The following is a 21,822-nucleotide window of genomic DNA, read 5'->3' as shown; positions in this document are numbered from 1 at the left end:
ACGAGCATCAAATTAATTACAAATATATAAAATCTATACAATTTAATATACAAATAGAATAGAATAAAATAAATAGAATCGCAATTAAATATCAAACAAGAGAGAGAGAAAGAAGAGAGAGAGAGAGAGAGAGAGAGAGAGAGAGAGAGAGAGAGAGAGAGAGAGAGAGAGAGAGAGAGAGAGAGAGAGAGAGAGAGAGAGAGAGAGAGAGAGAGAGAGAGAGAGAGAGAGAGAGAGAGATCTTTTCTAATATTTTTCTTATTGTGTTTTTCTATTAATATTTAATATTCTTTATATTGTGCGTAGGGCTTAATATTATTATGACGAGAAAGAGAGAAGAGCGCGCGTCTAAATGCGTATGACTTTGAACTGACTCTGACCTCTAGGCGGCGCTGGAATGCGGTGCGTCACGTATCACGTGACTACTCGCTGGAGGGGGAAGGAGGCAGCGCGCGCACCAGTTCCCCCTCCACTGTCCCACGCTATTCAGCACGACGAAGTGAGAGAGAAGAAACATATCTCTCTCTCTCTCTCTCTCTCTCTCTCTCTCTCTCTCTCTCTCTCTCTCTCTCTCTCTCTCTCTCTCTCTCTCTCTCTCTCTCTCTCTCTCTCTCTGTCTTTCTCTCTTTGAAGATCTTTTCGAAAAATGATTTTCTTATCAAGAATATGTATGTCACAGTGTGTCATCTACATGTATGTGTGTGAAAATATTTTAATAATAACATATATTTATAAATTAAAAATATCTGCGCGATTAAGCTCTGATTTTATCGATAAATGCTAATAGTCCAATCTGGACAAAAATAATCTCCGTCCCGATTGGTCTATGAAATTCTTCTAGCACTTGTAGCATCAAGACTAATGTCGGCACTCGGCACAAACGTAGTCGTTGTCAATCTTGACATTTGTATCAAAGTCGTCATCATCCAAAAATACCGGTAGGACAATAATTAAGAGGAAGGCCGGCGAGACTAATTAAGAGCGAGATCGCGCGTCGTTGAAGATAAATATCTCAAATCATCTGATATCTGTCACGATGGATAAGACGAAATTGGTCAGTAACGACCTGGAGCTACCCCCGTTGCGCAGCCTGGACGACTTCCTGCTGGAGTCCGCGCGCTTTCAATTACCAAATCTCAAGGACTTGGAGAAATGGGGCAATCGGGTGGTCAATAATCTTCTGTACTATCAAACCAATTATTTGTTTATGTCCATTATTATTTTCCTCATCGTTGGGTGAGTTATCCTTATATAAACATAATTATATAAATCATGCATAAATATCATTTATAAATCAATTTTTTATAAACTACATCAGTTGCAAAAGCCATCTGTGATCTCAATACTTCTGAATTTGTTATGATCTGTTCCAGACACTTAATATTCTTGTTTTTAATAAGTTTCAAAACTGTACGCTACATTTAGTTTGAACATCATAATATTAATTAATATTTGTTTAACTCTTTGAAATTTTTAATTTCTTTGAAATAAACAGCTTGCATTTTTTTATTCTATATAAATTTATTTATGTGACATTTATTATTATATGAATTCTATATGTATAGATTGATCCATCCTGTTAAAATGCTAGTCGGTATGCTAGCAATGATGACAATTTTGGGCACATTTGCTTATGTGTCTATGGAAGGAAGTGTGATACATAATTTTAAAAGGCAATATCCAGTAGTTGGAGTATTATTTATAGTATCTGCTGGATGTTTCTTAACATATACTCTGGGATCTCTATTTGTTTTCTTGCTGGGCATTTTGTTACCTTTCTGTGGTAGGTGTGGCAATATTATATTATTATATATTATATATTAATCTTGTCACTTGTTGCTTTTATTATTTTTGTAATAATAGAACTTAAAAATTAATTCTGCTCATTGTATCAATCTTTAGTGACATTTGTGCATGCCTCACTGAGATTAAGGAATATCAAAAACAAGATTGTCAACAAAATTGAAGGCATTGGTCTTAAACGCACACCGATGGGCGTATTTCTGGGACATCTTGGTATGGAAGAAGAATTTCTTTCATAAATTTCTATAATTTATTGCTTTGTAGTTATTAAGATGAGTCAAGTGAAAATGCTTTGCAATCCTTAACTATTTTGCTCTATATTACTCACGTGATACCATATAGATTTTTCACATCGAACCTTATAAAGTTTTGACATCTATTTTTAAATATTCTTTAACTGAGATTTTGAAAAAAGAGGCATTTATCTTCATTATTATCATGCATTCTCTAATGCTCAATAGTATCAGTAAAAGAGAATTTCCGATGTTTGAATAATAATTTTAGATTAATATATTGTTAATGGTAAAACCATATTTTCTTATCTAGTCGCTAAATAATATTTAATATTTACATGTTATATTTTAAAGGCTTATATAATCTAAGTAGCATATGTTGATTTCAGAAATGTTTCTTAAATATATCTAATAAATACCATTAGATATGTTTAAAAATTATTTATAAAAGCAACATGTGCTACCTGAGTAATGTTAATATTTTTAATCAAATCTATATATTTGCTGATAGTGTGTGAATGAAAGTAATAAACTTATTATTTATTAATCATATTTAATATTTTTGGACAGCATTTTCTCTAATAATGGCTTTACTTACTATATGTATATATACACACAATATACAACATTGAATATATATAACATTGTCTTCGAATATAATATGTTTCTTATTAAAAGAACTGTACACTCTTTAAGAATGTTCTGTAGCATAGACAGTGTATTGATATTATTGTATTGATTTAATATGTGCAATTTATTTAATGAAGAGTATTATTATATAATGTATTAAAATATGTATATGGAATAAAAACATTTGAATTATCTTTCTTATTTTTTGAAAGAGTTTTAGCAGGTGTTATCTCTAGAATACAACATTGTATTATCCACTAGGGAATTTTAATAATTGCATTTACTAACAATATATTTTTCTTGTATTTAATTTTTTCTTTATTTTATTTGTTGAATTCGTTTATTAATAATGAATTTTCAGTTAATCAATTAGCAGGCACACATTTGACATCATTAATTATTCACTGTTACATTATAATTTGTTTAGTAATGCTATTTATTTATCATTATTATAAGGAATTCCATTAATTATATGTATGAATTATGTTATCTAATATTCTGTTATTTTTTCTCATTCCACTATACAGAAGGTGTGACTGGTATGACCCTGCGTGCGCAGACATCACTCATGCAACCGCCTTATTAATATCCTGCTTTGTGCATCAAGTTATATATTAAATTGACAAAAATTAATATCAATAACCATTAGTATTTATCGCCGTTACTGCTCTAATTGAATCACAGTGTTTCACATTATCAATGAGATGAGTCTTGAAATATTTCAGAATATAGAGAGATTTGACAAATATTTATAACTTAAAAGCAATCTGTTATATTATTCTTAGTTTACAGCATAACTGACAAGTAACAATTATGCTACAATACTAAATATTGAATTTACAGATTTATATCAAGTGTTTATTTTTTCTTGAAATACTTAAAAGGACTGTTTTAATATGGCTATATTTATTTTTTAAATGCTATATTATATAGTTCTATATATTTGTATGTGTTACATATATATTATAAGTGATATCAAAATTTAAAGATATCACTATGACTGAATCACTATATCTATATAATGTATATAAAGTATATTTTGAATTAATTTGTATATATGTACATTTATAGATAATATATAAAATATGTAAAAAACACATGGCAAGTTGTTCTCGCAAAATTTTGTTATACTATATCATATTTATTTTAATTTGGTATTTTAATGTATGAATCCTGCACACATCTCATCCAATCCTATAGAATTAAAAATATATATATGTTGAGTATAATGAATATACATACTATACATATACATATATGCATTGGAAATTAAAATATTTTTGAATAAATCATAAAATTATGTCTGCATAGATACAAATTTTATATAATAAATATGTAAAATAATATGATTTAATTAAATGTATTATATTTGTATATATACACATGCATAGTAATTCAAGGAAATAGCTCTTTTCTACAATGTATATTACAGAATTATGATATTATACACTGAAAAATAAGTAAAAATACAGATACTTGACATATGTAAAATGTGTTTGTGTAGTCAATGTATATGTAATAATAGTATACTATGTGTAGATTAATATCTTACTTATAATTTATAATGTAAAATATTTGAATTTATATCTATCTTATAACTAATTATATCGGCAGTTTTAATTTGAACAGATTATCTGGATGAAAATCACATACATTCATATATGTGATATATTATAATAACATATAGAATAACATTGAATTGTTTTCGATTTGTAATATGAAGTTTTTTATGATTTACATCACATTGGCGAAAATTTTCTTTCATACATTATTCTTTAAGATATCTTATTTTGTAATATGTTATAATCATGTAGTATCATGTAGTAATGTCATAACAATATGTTGCATATTTTACCTTGAAATATTTTGCCAGAAATACATTTTGAGACAGCTGTACACGTTATGGACGGCACTTGCAAGATTTGCAGAAACAATAATAATAAAACGAATAAGTAGCAACGAGATAAAATAATTGGGTAATAAGTAGCTATACGATATACGTATTTAACTGATAATTTTCTCTTAAAATATATCGTGAGTACAATCAGATCTTATTCTAAAATTGAAAGATTATATAGAGAAGAGATTTAATATGAAATGAACACTGAATGGCAGTGCTTCTCTATGGTTTTATCGGTTTTATACATGTATAAATATCCTATCTCTTCAAATTATTATATAAACATAAAGGAAGATTTTTGTGTTTGTTATTTTCAAAGGAAAGACACAACTTTAAATTTTTATCTAAACACAGTATACAATTTTTACAAGCTTTCATAGAAAGACTTCAGAATATCTTAAATCTTAGATAAATATTTTTTTCAAGTTCAAGTTTTTAAGTTGACAAATTATAATGGAAGAATATTCACTTATAGTATATTACTGTATCTTTGTTATGAATACTGTGTTTGTCGGAAATAAAATTGTATCTAATAAACGTGTATTTGAAGACAGTGCACCAACATTTGTTTTCGGAAATGGCACCAAAAAAGTATGTTCAGTTGATGGAAATCCCATTTCTTCCATTTTAATTAGAAAGTCCTAAAAACAATTAGTTATATATTACATATTTTTATTTGTATAATTTTACAGTAATAAGAAAATATTTCAAGAACATACTTCTATAGTATCTGTTGCACACATTGATATTGTTTCCTTTGTACCATTTGGCAGTCGTAGGCAGAGCCGTAAAAAGGGTTCATTACCTGGATTTAAAAATAATTTATAATTATAGAATATAGAATATTGTAAAAGTGTATGAAAAGTTTTGTATAAATTAATGTTGTGCTTACTTGTTTCAGCTTTAACTATATTAGATTTTAATTTTTCATCTTTTAGTTGTTTATCTTTAGCCTCACATTCGTTCAGCTTTCTTTTTTTATTAAAGGCAGTGTTACTGCTACTTGGAATACTTGAACTTGTAATATTATCTGATGTAACATTTTCATTTTCTGTAAATGTTATAATACAAACATTGAAGAAATTGAATAAAATGGTGCTTTATAATAAGATATGCAATTTTGCAAAGTGAAGAAATCAATAACATGGTATACATATAATTATTTTTTATATTATTCATTTAAATTAAAAAAAATACTAACCTAAATTTGTTATTTTTTCAGATAAAAGTCTAGAAGTTTTGCTACTAGGACCACAATCCTGAAAAAAGAAGACATAATTAAAAAAAATATATTTAAAAAATTGAGAATTATTAGTGATAAAATTTAATAACTAACATTCTTTATTTGATCAGCTAAAGGATTCCGTTTTGGAGGCGTTGTAGGAAAATTATTCCAATCTTTAGAATTGGATGCAACATGTGAAGCGCTTTCTGGAGATGCATGTGTGCTTAACATATCATTCAAATCAGACATCAGACTATCCACAGTGATGTTATTATAAGTTTTCATACATTCTCCTGTCCTGGGATCTACAATTGCCAGGTATGGATATGCCACTACATTGTAAAAATCTATGTAACGTCTTCCGTCCGATGAATTACACAAAACCTGATTTAAAAAAAATGGAAAGAATAGAGTATGGCAATAAATCAAAATATAAATTATATAAAAATAGCATCATAATCTGATATGACATACTTGCCACAGAACAAAATGATCCTTCACTATTTCTTGAATTTGTTGATTGGGCCATACATCTCTATTAAGAACTTGGCAACTAAATTCTTGTGGATTCTGAACATTGACAAGTAACCAACGATTCAGAGTTTTTGCATGGTCTCGCGCCTCCATGAAGGAGCCCAAAAAGAGAATATTGCTTGGTGGTCTGAATAAATCTTCTAATCGTTTTGATTTCTTTTGGGAAATGTGTCTCATACCAGTTACTCTATGAGTCATCTCCTCTTCTTGTCGCTCTGCATCAATTTGTATTATGCAATATGTAATATATATCAATTAATATAAATGTCATACATTAAACTTACGCGTTTCTACAGCAAAGTCTCTGAATCTATCGAACACATTATTTGACAACCGTGGAAATGAACACATTGGCTCTGATGGCACCAATATCTCTTGCGTGGGTAGTATAGGAGCTCTGACTGGTGGTTCAGGATCTGAATTCTCAATCTCCGGTGGTCTGCCACTCTCAAACATAAGACTAATCGCCATCTCCACGTTTCCCTCAGCCAATGACAGATACTGTTGTGCAGTCGCCTCACTCTCACCTAACACAAAATTTGACAATACTTGGCATCAAATACATCAATTCGTAGCGAAATATTCGGATAATAATCCTCGATATTGTTGTAATACATTTAAATAGACGTATGTTCAAAATCCCGCGATTCTTGCTTGTTGTACCGTGTAACCTGAACGTGACGATGCGTTCTCGCGCTAATACTTTGATAAAAGTACTCACCCGTCACTTCGATGAACTTCTCAATTAATTCGCGGTCCATCGCGATCAGCTGTAATTTAGAAGGATTTTTCTCGTCGCACAAATACGCGATTGTCGAAGAAAAATGCTTCTAAATCTTTTTTTCACTTTTTCTTTCTCTCTATCGCCATTCACCACGCACCGAATGACATCTCGAACATTATCTCGACATGCTGTACGTTGCTTCGCTTTTCAATACACCCTGCACTTTTTACACCACACTACACCACTGTAATGTAAAATATTACAACGCAATAGGACCAGGCTCTTTTTTAGGTAATTTCTCTCGAAATATATTCATTAAAAACTACAATTTAAAATTATAACTGTGATATTAATTTTGAGCAAATAATTAATAAATTATATCTCTGCAACTTTAAGATATATTATGTATATATAAGATATATATATATATATATATATATATATATATATATATATATATACATATATATAATAGAGTATAATATCTTGTTTTTGTTATACTTTATTATTATTTATCTTGCTTATATAATTATATTTTTTCATACGTATACAGTGAACGAGAAAATTATTTTCAAAACTTTTGTAATATTAATTATATAAATTATATATATAAATGCAATATATTTATGTTTGCACATGTATGAGAGCTAGAGAGAAAAAATAATTGATTTGATATATATATATATATATATATATATGTACATGATTATAATTGTTATACTAATTTTTAAATATTATTTTTTTAGACGATCATCATCAAGATCATCGATTGACAAGGTTATCTGAATTCTTTTTATAAATATGCAGCTGTACATTTTGTGTCGTAGGATCATAAAGAAGAATAAATCTAGAATTAAAATGAAGAACAAGAGTATATAAATTGCAACAAAATTTTTTAGAAAGATTAGAAAAATATATATTAAATTTCGTCTTTAATTATGTCGGTAATAATGTTCTGGATTTTATCAGCATAATCTATGTGTGCGACAACTAACGGACTCTGTCGGAGTAACATGTCACTTGGTCGCATTATTTGATAACGATTTTACACATTCAAAATTTCTTTATAACGGAGAACCGAAAGTGTGTGTCGCGAGATGAATCAAAATACAATTTTTGTGAAAAATTGAAGCGCAGGAGAGGAAGGAGAGAAAGAATTTGCGATAGGGATTTGTGGAAAAAGACAAGATGAGCGTTACCGGTAAACAGCTGTACGATAAAATTCGCGGGCTACGCCCGGACTTGTCATCAGGGATTTCATCGGAATATTTGGGCAAAATCTACGATGATTCTAGCACACAACCTTTTCTGGAGTGGTTTTGTAAGAATGTGAGCGGCGCTAATGTTCTTTCTCTGGAGGAAATAAAATTGTAAGTTGTAACTATGCTTTCCTTGCATCATCATGGTTAATTGGGGAATATTTCTTACAGTCTGCCTTTGTTTATTTACAGAAAAAATACATTGCAAAATACTGACGAATGGCTAGAAGACAAAGCATTGGAGGCTGCATTAGAGGAAGCAATCAAAGAATGTCCAGACTTGCTCCAACTTGTCAGTGTGGATGATACATATAAAGAAGATTTGTTTGCGGAATATGAAACATTGAAGGAAAGCTGTAGAAACAGCGAGGAGTATCTTCAAACGTTGAAACACAGTATAAAAAATTTAAAGTTAGTAACACGTGAAATTATATATTCAAGATACTTGTATGTTAATGAAATGATTTATAGATATGAATTTATTATAGGGACGTTGAGAATAAGCTGGATGATGAGATTGAAGAAGTGGAAACTATGCTGGATAAAGAGCAGATTGAAATAGAAAAAGCATATGATGATTGCAGTGTAATTTTGAAGGAATTTGACAAAAATAATTGTCAATTTTCTAAAGATGTTCATAATCTTCTAAATATATATGCAGATGCTGCTAGAAATGTAATTATTTCAAGTTTTATTTCAAACTTTATAATTGCTTCTTATTATTCAATGTTTCATTACTTTTCATTTTCATTTTCTTTTCTAGCAAGGTAATCCAGTATTATGGTCACAAATGCCCATAGATCTGTTTATTAAACAAATTGAATTGTATAATCAGTATCTGGGTATTTATATAAAAAAGCAATTTGGTGACGCTAATAAGAGCAAGAAAGAGCAAGAAGAGGATTTGGATTATGCATCTCTAATAAATGATAGTAGGGAGAAACAATTAGATGAAAGAATGTATATGTTATCTTTGTGTAAGACTAAGTAAGTATAACTGAACTTTCTAACAAAGATGATTAAATAATTAATTTTATTCAGTTTGTATATTTTATTTTGTTTCACAGTTTGATAAATTCTAAAATGAAAGAAATTGATACTAGTGTTCAAGAGGAGTTTTATATGGCAATGTTACAATGTGCGCAAGATATCTACAATGATAATGTTTTGAAGGTGCCTAAAGATAGTAAATTACAGTAAGTAATAACACTATTGACATAAAACTATTTTGAATTTTTGGTACTAAAACATTCAATGTTATATAATTTGAACATGGTAGAAAAAGAAAAAACATTCTGCATTTAAATGTAATGTTTTGTTATCTATAAAACATTATTACAGTGATGAAATACAAATGTTAAGCATGAAAAAGGATTTTCTGGAGAAGAATGTTGAACTTTTGCTAGATCAACAGTTGTCTCAAGTGGAATGGTTTGCAGAAATGGAGATATTAAAGATTTTGAAGAACAATGCACTTGCTCGTCTCGAACGTAGAAAAACTCGTCTCGAAAAACTCAAGAATTTATATTCTTTCGCAGTAACGCATGGACATGTTTATGTGGATTTATTATGTATGTTAATGGAGATGCAATTTTGTTCTCTACGCGAGGTTGCTGAATTTATCGCCGATGCTCATCATTACATCACCACAGAATATAAACTGTCTTCTACAAGATGCGTAAGTTTCTTCATTATTTTAATGGAAATGATAATTTGCATTATTCACATGAAAAACATGTATGAAATGTGTAGGAAGTCATGCAGCAACAACAAGACGAATATGCAACCCTCGTAACGCAGTCTCCGAAAACTTGTAATGTATTTAATCAAATATTCATCTCCATGATGCTTGGTAATGATATGTCGGACGAGTCACTCTCTTCGGCGTTGAAAAAATACGATGACCTAATAGCTGACAATATGGAGAAGAAGAAATTTATATTGGAAACACATATAAATAATGAAATTGATGAATTACAAAAATTGTAAGTATTGTTTTCTTTAGTAATCTTGTGGTCTAACTGTGATGTGCTATCTTTATATGATTCTTATGGAATTATAGAGAGGATGAAGTTAACAAGGATTATATGACTGAAATACAAACTGGACCAACAATCAGCTTCAATCCAATTATTTCATACGAAATAAACAACAAATGCGAGGAAATATCCACGATTGTTCAAGAGATGCAAGGAGATATAACAAAAATCAGGAATCAATTCAAAGAACGAATGGTACATACTTGATGAATCATTACTGTATTATGTGTGTGTATATTGTTTGCTAATAATTGTCATATTATAGAGAATGGACATCAATCTAGAACGCGAAAGAGACATTTTATGGCAGAGATTTTTGGCAGAGCCAGACACGTTAAGAATGAAATACAAGGAAGCAGAACAAAAAGCAAATGAATCTCACTTTGGACACAATTGCGGAAAATAAGGTGAATTCATAAATTAATTAATTAGAAAAATTACGTCGATCACAAGTTGTCAAGGAATTGTATAAAGGAAAATGTATAGATTCTAGTGAATCCTCTGTTATTATATTTTTATATTTTGTAAAATTAAAACAATGCAACTTAATAGCAAAGTCGTACACATTTGCGCAAAATTTGATCTAAAAATTCTTCCAATTTTTTTACGTCATTAGAAAAAAAAAAAATTTCTTCGCTTTTGGATGATACGCTTTGCGTGTTACGTGGCTGCAATAATGAATGATTCGTCTCAAGGATGCGTGTATGTATGCGTGCATCCCGGGCGCATGCGCATGTGCGAGTGTAAACTCGACGAAAGATGACGTAGAAGAGGTACCCAAGTGTAACCTTGATCCGCGCGCATCGATGTCCCTCCCTCCCCCCTCTCACCCCTTTCTCTCATCGATGTTGTCCTCTCTCTCTCTCTCTCTCTTTCATCCTCTTCAACATAGTATTTCGTTCAAACCGTCTCCCAAATATGTATGTACACAAAAGAATCATAAGTAAACATTATTTATCCGTATACATTTATATATTTTATACATTTATATATTTTATATATTTATATATTTTATAAATTATATTTTATATATTATTTATATATTTTATAAATTATATTATATACTTATATAAGCGTTATATATTTTCGTACGAAACGATATGCTTTTCGAAAGCGACATACAATTCGCGTCAATACAAAGAAAGAGAGACAGAGATAGAGAGATTTTGAAGAGAGAAAACTGCGGCGGATAGATTGACGAAAAAGAGAAAGAGAGGGAAAAAAGATGACAGAACGGGGAAGTGGCGTGGCGAGGAGTATTATCGATTCGCCGGGGCTCGTGAGTTAACGGTTTGTTTACACGAACGCGGGGCCGGGCGGGCAGAGTGGGACAGGCAGCGCGCATGCGCGGCCCGACGAAAACAATAATAACAGAGTAGAAGGTTCATGGCTGGCGGACGCGTACGGACGACCGCTCGCTCTTCGTTGTTTCGAACTCGTTCGAGCCTGTCGTAGGACCGAGGTTCGCGCGCGAAGAGACTCGGCCTGTCACGCGAAATTGCCGGCACCCGGCTGCGAAACGGAAAGAAAGACGGACATTATTCGCCAACGCGCTCTGTGTATATATATATAGTGTGTGTGTGTGTGTGCGTTGACAATCCGATACTTCTGCGAATTTTCTTCGACAGGGGGTCAGTTTCGCGGAATCATCTTCGAGGCGAGGAATACATCGAGACTACCTCGAAAATACCACGAAGAGAAGTACTTAAGTCGAAACTCATCTACGAGGCGTGCCTGCAAACGTGTGTGTGTGTGTGTGTGTGTACGTATGTATACATACATATATACATACCTGCTTCGATTAGTTTGACAACCGTGAGAAACAAGTGGACGAGCTGCGTAAGGAATTGTAATAACTACCTCGACAAGAAAAAATAAGCGAACTAAGGTATTTAACAAGTAAGACATTCTCAAAACTCTAACGTACATAATAACATTCAATTGGAAAGTGGTGCGTCAAGTATACTATCGTCATCGAGGCTCGCTCTCGCCGTGCGGATTCTCCTCTTCCTCTCCCCCGGAGAGTGCGTTACCTCATCGGTGCGTGTGCGCGGTTGTGCAACTCGTCACCCTGATTCGACATCCACAAGAGAAAGAGAGAGAGCGAGATTCGATCCGGTCTCTGGAAGCAAAACAATGCTGCTGGTGTAGCGCGTCGCTCCATTTGCGCGCGCGTGTATATATATATATATACATATATATAAATATATGTATGTGTGTGAGTGCGCGCATACCTGTATACGTACGTACCTGCCTGCGCGGCGCGCTAGTGTGCGTTTGTTTATGCGCGTAGATTAGCCGCGCGCGACATTCATTCAACAGCCAGACGCGCTTCGACGCGCGACTCTCCGTCATCGTCATCATCATTTGGAAAGCGAGCGAGTGAGAGGGTGTCGTCTCGCGTGTATTTGTCCAGTGAATCACCAGCGAGTCCTAGTGTGATTACGCACGGCCGGATACGACGTGTATACATTATATTGTTGACGTGTCGTGGCCAAGAAGGAGATAGGACGAGTGGAGCGGTTAAATTATTTATCCTTTCATCGTGAAGAGAAGGAGTAAGTCTCTCTCTCGCACAGCCAGGTTTTCCTCGTTTGGAAGAAAGTCTTTCCAGTATTTTCGACTGTTGACGTTGGTGTTTTTTCGCAGGAAGAAGTCGCACGCAGCGTGATTTTGTGTCTCGCTTCCGCCGTACCTCCGCGATTGTCTCCCTGTGTTGTGTTGTCGACGAGAGAACGTCGACCCACGTAAACATCGGCGCGAGAAAGAGAGGAGAGACGTTCCGCAGCGTGGAAAGAGAAGGACAGTGTCCAGAGACCAGAGAGAGAGGGAACAACAACAGTGAGAAACCGTCCAGGTTTTTCCACTGCACATTTCCTAGCAGTCAGTAGTGAACTTGCAACGCGAACACCTCCGTGAACATCCTCTTCTAGCGGACGTAAACAAGACTGCCGAGAGGATGCCGAGTGCCGAGGAGACGACGTACCTGATCGGAGTGATGCCGGACGGGGCGGCGCAGGCGGACGCGTTCCTGACGCGCGACGTCGACCTGCTGGTGTCGCAGATCAAGGAGAATCTACGGCTGTCCAGCCTGAAGGCCAAGTCCAGCGTCAGCCATAAGAACAACCGGCCGTCGCCTTACCGGATACCTCGTTCCTGGGCCGACCCAGCCGCCGGTTGCGAGGTCTGCGGCCTGCGATCCAGCGGCCAGTCTCACCATCAACAGCAACAACAGAATCACGTGACCGGCCCGGGTCATCAACATCATCATCATTATCATCATCACAGCCACCTGAAGAGGAGCGAGAGGAACAGAGTGGACGACGATCCGTACGAGGTGCTGCAGGAGTTGCTGCGCGAGGGAGGCCTCATCAAGGAGGCGGTTAAGAGGCTTCAAGCGAACCTGGACGAGCTCTCGAGCTCGGAGGTGGACGAGGACGAGGAGGTGGATGACGAGGACGACGATCAGCGGTCCAACGCGGGTGGCTACCGCAGGAAACCGTACTTCTACGATTCCGAGGACGAGCCTCTACCGCCGATGTACGAGCCCCTGGAACTGTGAGGCGAGAGTGCTTGAAGAAAATGTTCTGAACGGCAACTTCTTTGAAGATCTCTCTCTCTGCTCGAGAACTTTCCTACGGACATTGCTCCGAAATGAAAACTCGTTTCCTTTGTGTCCCGGTTATTGTGCGATCCGGGACAACAGATTTGAAAAAGGTAGCGCAAGGGTCCCCCTTCCTCTTCTAGCGAAGCGGTAAGGATTAAATAATATTCCCGCAAAAATGCATTTCCTTCCGCTTTACGTCGGAGGAGAACACGCGGGGAGTTGGTTAGGCGAGAAGCGGGAGGCACAATTAGGCGAGAACTCGCCTTACATGGCCGTGTTTGTAAATACGCCGCGTTGTCGGCGCTGCGCGCTAAAGCTCGCTTCGTAATGCCTCGGTCGAGATCGCCGTCGTATCGACGCTCGACGCGGATCTGGTCTACGTGGAAGACTTATGGCCGCGCGCGGACTCGAAGATGTTCCTTTCCCGTAACACGTCGTTTCTGTACTGTGTTAAACGCTATATTTCGTCGGTATCAAATTGAAATTTCAATTAATTCTAATGTCGCTGGCGATGATTAATACGATGATTTTATTTCATTATGGTTACGACGCGATTGATTATTATTATTATCATTTATTTTTTACTTTGGAATCCATATATGCGAATTGTTTCTTTTCACGAGCGGTGCTCTGTATTGTATATGTTTGTGTCGATACCCCAAATTATGAAATGTCGCCGGCGATACGATCATAACACGCGGGATGTAATTTTTTTAGTTTTTATTTTTTTGTAGAAAATTATCTCGATTCTTTAACATTCTTTTTCTTTGTATGATACGTATTTTAATTGTCTAAAATATGTACACTGACAATATTTGTTATCACAGTATAGAGTACTTCAACAATCGATTCGTTGCGAAACTCTTGATTATTGCTTCAAGTACTATAGTACGAATTTTTGTAGATACAGAGAAGAAGGATTACAAAAGTATGCACTATGATATTAGCATTCGTATAATACATTTTATTTAATGAAGTGTTTTGCTGATTCAGAGATTTATTATATATTTTTTCGATGCTCTTATAATTTGAGAAAACTTGCAAATTCTTGGGAGAAAATTGCAAATTTTTCTTTAAAATGCTTTGAAATTATTAATTACATATTTGTATACGTTAACATTTCAAATATTATCAGATATTACATCAGTTGCTTATATTTTCTCTGATATATAAAGAATTAATCTAACACGTCATCTCTTGCATTCGAATTCGTTTCTTGCGAATCGTTTAGTTTGAATTGCATCAGATGTCAACTAATTTCAAGTAAGCCATGTCATTGTTTTGATTATAGATTAGATGAAGAAATATTTAATTGATTTATTGACTCAATGGATACAATTTATTAGTGTATGATATACATTTATTTTTCTTCTGATCGGAGTTTGTGACTCGCACCGAAGCCTTTATATGTAGTTTAAATTCAACAAAAAATAACACAGTTCGGTATATGTATATCTGTAGAAAGTCTCTTTTTATGCTGCACTTTGCCGTCCACATTGACACACACGCACTCTGTCCTTCTCTCTCACACGATCTCTTTTCTATCTCGACCGCCTATTTTTTTCTTTCCCACCGATTTCCCCGCAACGTGAACATTATCTACATCTTTGACATTTTACATCTCTTTGTTAATACTCGAGCGCGTCAAAATTGCTCTAAATGACTAGATAGAATCCCGTTTTTTTATTTTAAAATTGTTACAATCTTTAAGAGTTTATAAACTTCAGTTATTTTTTCTTAATATACAATGTTATAAATAAAATGTACACTCAACTAGATATTGAGATTTGACATTTATACAACGAATCTCAGTTTAATTCTCACGATGCATTCTCGCAGATGTAAGCATTTTCGTGTAAAACCTTCGCGCCGACCTCTTTTTATCTCCTTTGTTACTTTCGCTGCTTTCACCGAACGACAATATTTTGTATCCTTTAAGGGTTAATAAAGGACGCAGCTGTCGGGGAACTAGACCGAGCTTATGTTAAACCATCAAAGTTGATCGGCTGGTCCGCATAAGATGAAAAAATAAACGAGATCGATGTCTATGTATGTGTACATCTTTCTCTCTTAAAGATATTACATTCCTGATATTTCCGCCACACAATACAAAGACATCGATGATCGTTTGATAGAGTGCAGTTTATTGATCACGATTCTTGCTTGCTTAAATTGAACTGTGGTAGAACTCGATACTCTAACAGCTTGTAAAATATCTTGAGCGACATTCATGTATTATTTTACAGAAATTTAAAATTTGTATTGTATTTTTTCAAAATTTGCAATACCGAAATTTTTTATCTAATTCAGATAAAATATTTTCTTTTTTAAAGGAAGTTGTGAACGACAATTCATCTTCGTCGTGCTATGTAACTCCCGGGTTTCCTTGCGGGTGGTATCCTCGTTCTCTAACAGAAACTCTATTTATAGAACATCCACACGAGTGCTTGCGTGAGATAATAATTCGACGCGTTTGCTAAGTAAATCAATAAATGAACAAGATTCGCTGTATTTACCTCGTAGGAAACTCGAGACGGAATCTCAGAATGTATTACGTTTCGCACTTTAAGGATTAGAGAGTTTCTACCGTATTTCGAATCAGTAAGCGTGCAAGTACGCTTACAAGTAGTGCAAACTCAACAAGAGGGGAAACCGTTGTAGCGCGAACTTTATAATAATTATAAAATAATTAGCTAGTATTATTTTATAGTACTTGTGTGCGATATCCGAAGTATAGCATTGTAAAAAGATACTTTCTATATATATATATATATATACACACACACACCTAAATTGCGATCATTATCTTTTGTTGATTTAATTAGACTCCGAAGCTATTAGTGCGAGGCAAACAAATTTCAAAACAAAATTATATCATATTAAACAAATAAAATTGTATTTATTGAGTTCGGTAAATTTACTAAATTCTTTCTTTTTTCGTCTAATATAATCGAGATAACTACTGGCTTACTTGAAATTAGTTAGCGACTTTTGATGCAATGCAAACTAAACGAGATGACGTGTCTGATTAACTGTTCAAATATCAAAGAAATAACCTATTGATCTAATTTTTGAAAATATTCGAAATATGTGTATTATGTATATACAAATAATGTATTATTAATATATACATATATAATATTAACAATAATTTTAAAACATTGAAAAAAAAACAAAATGCTTAAAGAGTAGATTTCTTATAAAATAAAATGTATGATACGAATAACAGTATCATAGTGCATAATAATAACATATAGATTTATAGATATATATGTATATCTCTTTTTCTGTGCATGTTTTAGTGCATAGCTACTTATCGCTATCGATCGCTATACATAGGAGAGACACACTGTTAATGTTACATACACATTGTACCCACACGTAAGATCATTGTACGCGTGTATTGTATACGCGGCATGATGGTATTCCATTGTCGCGTGATTCGCCTCGCGCATGAATAAAGATAAGATCCACATCTGTAGTAAGGATCCCGGGAGCGGAGGCAGCCGCGTGACGTCACGAACCCCGATAATTATTTATATCGAAGGCAATTATTATTTCACTCGATAACTACTAGTTATTAATGCCGTATTCGCGGGAAATGAAAACCGCGGCCAGCGTGTTCGTTTTTATTCTTGAACCTCGTGATCAATTTGTAGAAGCTTTTGATTATTCCTGGGGCGCGTGTGACGTCACAACTGCAGCGTCCGGGATTTTATTATAGACGGCGATGGTATAAAATGCGGTCGCGACACGGTGACGCAATAAAACGGCACACTTGTACGTAGCGATACGAAGCGATCGTTCGCAGCTTCGGCGTTGATTTCCGACGACGTTGGTCGCCTTATCCGACTAATTAGATAAGTTTAGCAATTAGTACATATTGCGCGTACCTACTGCGAGCGGAGTGAACGATAATTCGTGTCAGGATACCATAGTTCCGACGAGGATGCTTGTATACATATGCGAGTATGTTTATGTATGTGCGTGTATATGTATGCGAGAGAGTGTGCGTGTGGAAAAATGTGTATTTGTCATTTTTTTCTTTTTTTTACAATTACGAGTGTGAGCGCAATCCTTCGTTCTTTTCTAAGTTCGTCGTTAAGGATCGTGCGTTACGAAAAAAAACTATATCTCGTTGTGATCGTTGGGCTCGCAAGTCCGACAAGTCTTAATTATAAAATAAAGAAGTTCAAAGTTTCGATTGCTGATTCTTGTCGGTCGCGCGTTGTCGCGCGAAAACTTTCCACCGATCCTCCGCACTTCTCTCTTCCTTCATCGTCATCAAACGTCGGTATCAAACGGTTCTGCTTGGTGTCCGATGACGGAGCGTGCCACAAATACATCGTGGCATCATATAGGATGTCTTGTTATTACGATCCTTCTCTTGCGCGAGCAATTTCTCTTTAGCGAATTGATTAGCGAAAGATTGAAATAATTATAAAAATTATTTTGCGCGATATTATAATTTAATTGAGTCACAGGTACAGTATCCAGGTAGTTAGGTACTTAGGTACCTATAAACGGATGACGAAAAATTTCATTTCACACCAATTTTGAAAATAGATTTTAATGCGATTTTAATTTCAGGTTTTTGCTTATTGTCGTTTGATATTGGAGCTCAGCGCATTATATACTTCCGCGAAATTTGCCTTAGAGCAATATTGACTCGTGTTTCGTCAAACCGAAGGCCTGTCATCATCAGAAACGGCGGTACAGTAACGGGACACCCTGTATAGTCAGCAGTTCACTGGCCTTCTGATCGTTGGCGCGCATTGAAGGTATTCTCCGTGCCAGCTTCTAGAAATTTGCTTTTAGCCTTACGTTCGTCGATCTATCTCGCGTTGATGGTAACCGCGAAACGTCGTGATAAACCGTCCGTGTTACATGAAACCGCGATAGATATATCTCGGATTTTTCACGGCGGCATTTGATATTCTGCAAGCCTTTAAAACTTATCCATATACCGATACTGCATTCTTTACTTTAAATCCATTAATAACGCATAGTAACATTCAATTTTTCTTCTCGCATTAGCAAGAGGACTGTTTTTATAATAAATTCTCGCACAAAAGAGTCGACAGCACGATAATAATAATAGCAAAATCTAAATTATGGTTTTTAAAAGTCCTTGCGGGTGTAAAATGAAACTGACATATTTTTACGAGCCACTTTGTTCGACGCTTCTGACCTGAAACTGGCGGCTCGAGACAAAAAGGAAAAGGTCGGTTGTCGATTTCAGGTGGACGGTCCATTTAACAACTCGTGTCTTAAAAATTACTCACTTTGGACACGAGACAGTTGTCTTGTTGGTGCGTAACGCAACGCGATTATTATCGTGTTGCGTAATATAAATGGCGATTTATTATTATTTAGTCTTGACTTTAATTTAAAAATAATGACTTAAGAAAATTTCAATTTAAACTTTGAAAAATTTGATAGTGGCTATATTATTACTCAGCATATCTATTTTTATATTTTTTGTGTTATCTTTTTATGTAATTTTGTATTTCTATAATTACATAATATGATACTGTCTATAATATATATATATATATATATATATATATATATATATATATATATATAGTAATAATTACTTATAAATAATACTTGAGAATTGTATAAGTAATTATTTAAAGATGCTATTGCATAACATATGCATATATATATATATATTCTAATAGTTACAAACAACTACAATTGTGCTGCTCGATTGCAAATCATAAATAATATTTATTTTTTGCAATGAGAAAATTCCGGGATTGGAAAGGCTAACGAGTTCGTTCGATCTGTAGAAAAGTCAAATGTCATCGTGAGACAGCATTCGAAAGCAAAGATTGTTAGGAGTTGGTTGTTTTCGCGAGTCACGTCACTATGGTCGTTGTTAAAGTCTTTTATCGAATGACTGGCGACATTCCTGGGTTAATAAAAATGCACGAAATCGAAGAATAAATCGAGCGAGTGAGTAACTTTCGGCTATTTCTCGCTTTTTCGATGCAAATACGAAATTACGAAATCTTAGCTAACAAAGTGATCCGTTTTTGTCAGGAAGAAAATTTACGTCAACGCGTGCAACGTTGATATGAGAAAAACTCTGTATATATGTGGACACGAGTATATTTCTTACTTTTCCTTTTATGCAATTAGATTTTCCCGGATAATCCTATTTATCGAGTCGTTGCTGCTCGCTTTATCGCGTAACCGAGATAATCAATGGATACACTTGTGTTAAACTCGCGACGCGAAAATAAACGATGGAAAACTTGGCGCAATTTGACCTAATTCAAGTACGTCCATTTATACGTTTGTCTACCATCTGTCGTCGCGATTCGTGTTGACATAGATGTTAATTTTACATTAATAGAGATATTCGCGCGCAAGAAACATTCAAGTTTATTAATAATAATGTAGAAGATTTCTGTGAAACGGAGTATATACGACATTTTCTCTTGAACTCTTATCATATTTTCGTATACTTCTATATATAAATTTATTGTTATTGTGCGTAATAATATTTTTAGCAACGATATCTCTCGCCTTATCAAATCAGCTTTGCAAGATTTTATTTGCAAGCAGATATTCATTCGATATAATTTTTATTTGATTCGAAAATACCCGATGACTTACAACGTATCTAATATACGTGAATCCTGTCACGTTACCAATACATAATTTAAGATCTGTATGATAAAACATAGCTGTTCTGATAAAGAGTTAAATTGCCTGAAAGAATTGCGTTCTTGTTATATCAAGGCTTTCCAGTTAGCTGATAAAAATAACAGTAAGCGATACGATGTAAAATTCAATAGATAATCTCATTTTTCATTTCTTTGTTCCTAGTCTGAAGCGATGGTAAATGTTTTCAGCCCTAAACAATTTGTATAATTGATTTCATCGACGCGGTAACGAGACATACTTTTTACATTTTGCATTAACAAATAGTATCTTATATAATACGTGTAACATTCGCGCGACCTTCAGGCAAGTTTCTTTCAGTCTGTCGTCTGTAAACTGAGAATAGGATTCTACATCGACTATAGTTTGAAAGAAAACCTTGCGCTATAATTGTACGCGAGACGCTATTGTGTTTCACGTTTTTGTGATTTTTAGCGATTTTTACTAACAAATCATATCTTCGAAAGAAAATAGACAAAATTATCACATTTCAAGATTTTTCGAAATTTATTAGCTTCTGATAAAGCGAGAGATTATATATTTATTAAATGTAACTAAAAACGTTTACATAGTTTATGTTATGAATCAGATTCATATAATGAATCATCGAGTTTTTCAACCAAGAAACATCGGATTAATATATGTTGCGTCATCCCCGAAATGCACAAGATAATGCGAGAATTGATCTGCACTTATCGCAGCGACAGTATTACATTAACAATACATAATATTTTTCCATTGATACGAAGCGAGAGATGCACTCGGACAAAAATCCTTTGTCAGTGTTCGAAATTTTTTTGCTATTTATTCGTAATTATAAAGCGACAAGTTTGATATAAATTTTATTCTCGACGACAGTAAGCGACATGGTCGTAAGTCAACAATTCGAACGTCTAATAACAGATATCGACCTTGTCTGTGTGTTGACACAGATTTCGGCGCGAGATAGCGAATGCGATGCGACCTAGTTGCACGTTGAAAGAAAACGACGTGTACGCATTATATTATAATGATCTCGATTCCTGTTAACATATTGGTCACGGTTAGTCTTCCGGCGTCTGCGTGTTGTACATGAGAATTGGCTAATCAAACCAGAATATGTGGATATTTCAAATTTTTTTTTTTTTTTTTTAAGTTCTCGAAATTTGAATTCTTTTAATTAATATTTATTATTTTTATGGATATCAGTA

At 34.1% G+C, this 21,822-nt stretch overlaps 4 protein-coding genes across 4 annotated transcripts; 3 read left to right on the top strand and 1 right to left on the bottom strand.

Annotated features, from left to right (window-relative positions):
- Positions 1-650: 650 nt before the first annotated feature.
- Jwa (PRA1 family protein Jwa) lies at positions 651-3,580 on the top strand. The gene is made up of 4 exons (XM_029309645.2): positions 651-1,236; positions 1,566-1,783; positions 1,903-2,016; positions 3,194-3,580. Exons 1-4 carry the CDS (start codon positions 1,037-1,039, stop codon positions 3,250-3,252), a joined length of 591 nt encoding a protein of 196 aa, XP_029165478.1. The 5' UTR covers positions 651-1,036; the 3' UTR covers positions 3,253-3,580.
- Positions 3,581-4,010: 430 nt separating this feature from the next.
- LOC114936471 (UBX domain-containing protein 7) lies at positions 4,011-7,425 on the bottom strand. Its single transcript, XM_029309672.2, has 8 exons — positions 7,047-7,425; positions 6,610-6,852; positions 6,266-6,540; positions 5,903-6,175; positions 5,768-5,825; positions 5,459-5,617; positions 5,286-5,371; positions 4,011-5,207 (listed from the first exon to the last, which is right to left on the bottom strand). The coding sequence occupies exons 1-8, from the start codon at positions 7,084-7,086 to the stop codon at positions 5,046-5,048; spliced, it is 1,296 nt and encodes a 431-aa protein (XP_029165505.1). The 5' UTR covers positions 7,087-7,425; the 3' UTR covers positions 4,011-5,045.
- LOC114936470 (uncharacterized) lies at positions 7,230-10,896 on the top strand. Its single transcript, XM_085486184.1, has 10 exons — positions 7,230-7,340; positions 7,796-8,419; positions 8,501-8,719; positions 8,797-8,983; positions 9,072-9,295; positions 9,376-9,504; positions 9,650-9,986; positions 10,061-10,293; positions 10,371-10,542; positions 10,613-10,896. Exons 2-10 carry the CDS (start codon positions 8,238-8,240, stop codon positions 10,751-10,753), a joined length of 1,824 nt encoding a protein of 607 aa, XP_085342310.1. The 5' UTR covers positions 7,230-7,340; positions 7,796-8,237; the 3' UTR covers positions 10,754-10,896.
- A 225-nt stretch (positions 10,897-11,121) lies between these two features.
- On the top strand, positions 11,122-18,155 carry LOC114936469 (uncharacterized). The gene is made up of 2 exons (XM_029309669.2): positions 11,122-12,905; positions 12,997-18,155. The coding sequence occupies exon 2, from the start codon at positions 13,307-13,309 to the stop codon at positions 13,907-13,909; it is 603 nt and encodes a 200-aa protein (XP_029165502.1). The 5' UTR covers positions 11,122-12,905; positions 12,997-13,306; the 3' UTR covers positions 13,910-18,155.
- Positions 18,156-21,822: the final 3,667 nt, after the last annotated feature.

Source organism: Nylanderia fulva, unplaced genomic scaffold, assembly GCF_048542155.1.
Source record: "Nylanderia fulva isolate GAGA-0341 unplaced genomic scaffold, ASM4854215v1 Scaffold40, whole genome shotgun sequence".
NCBI classification, from domain to species: Eukaryota; Metazoa; Arthropoda; class Insecta; order Hymenoptera; family Formicidae; genus Nylanderia; species Nylanderia fulva.
Note: the sequence above shows the minus strand (reverse complement) of the source record. Positions and strands in the feature narration are given on the sequence as shown.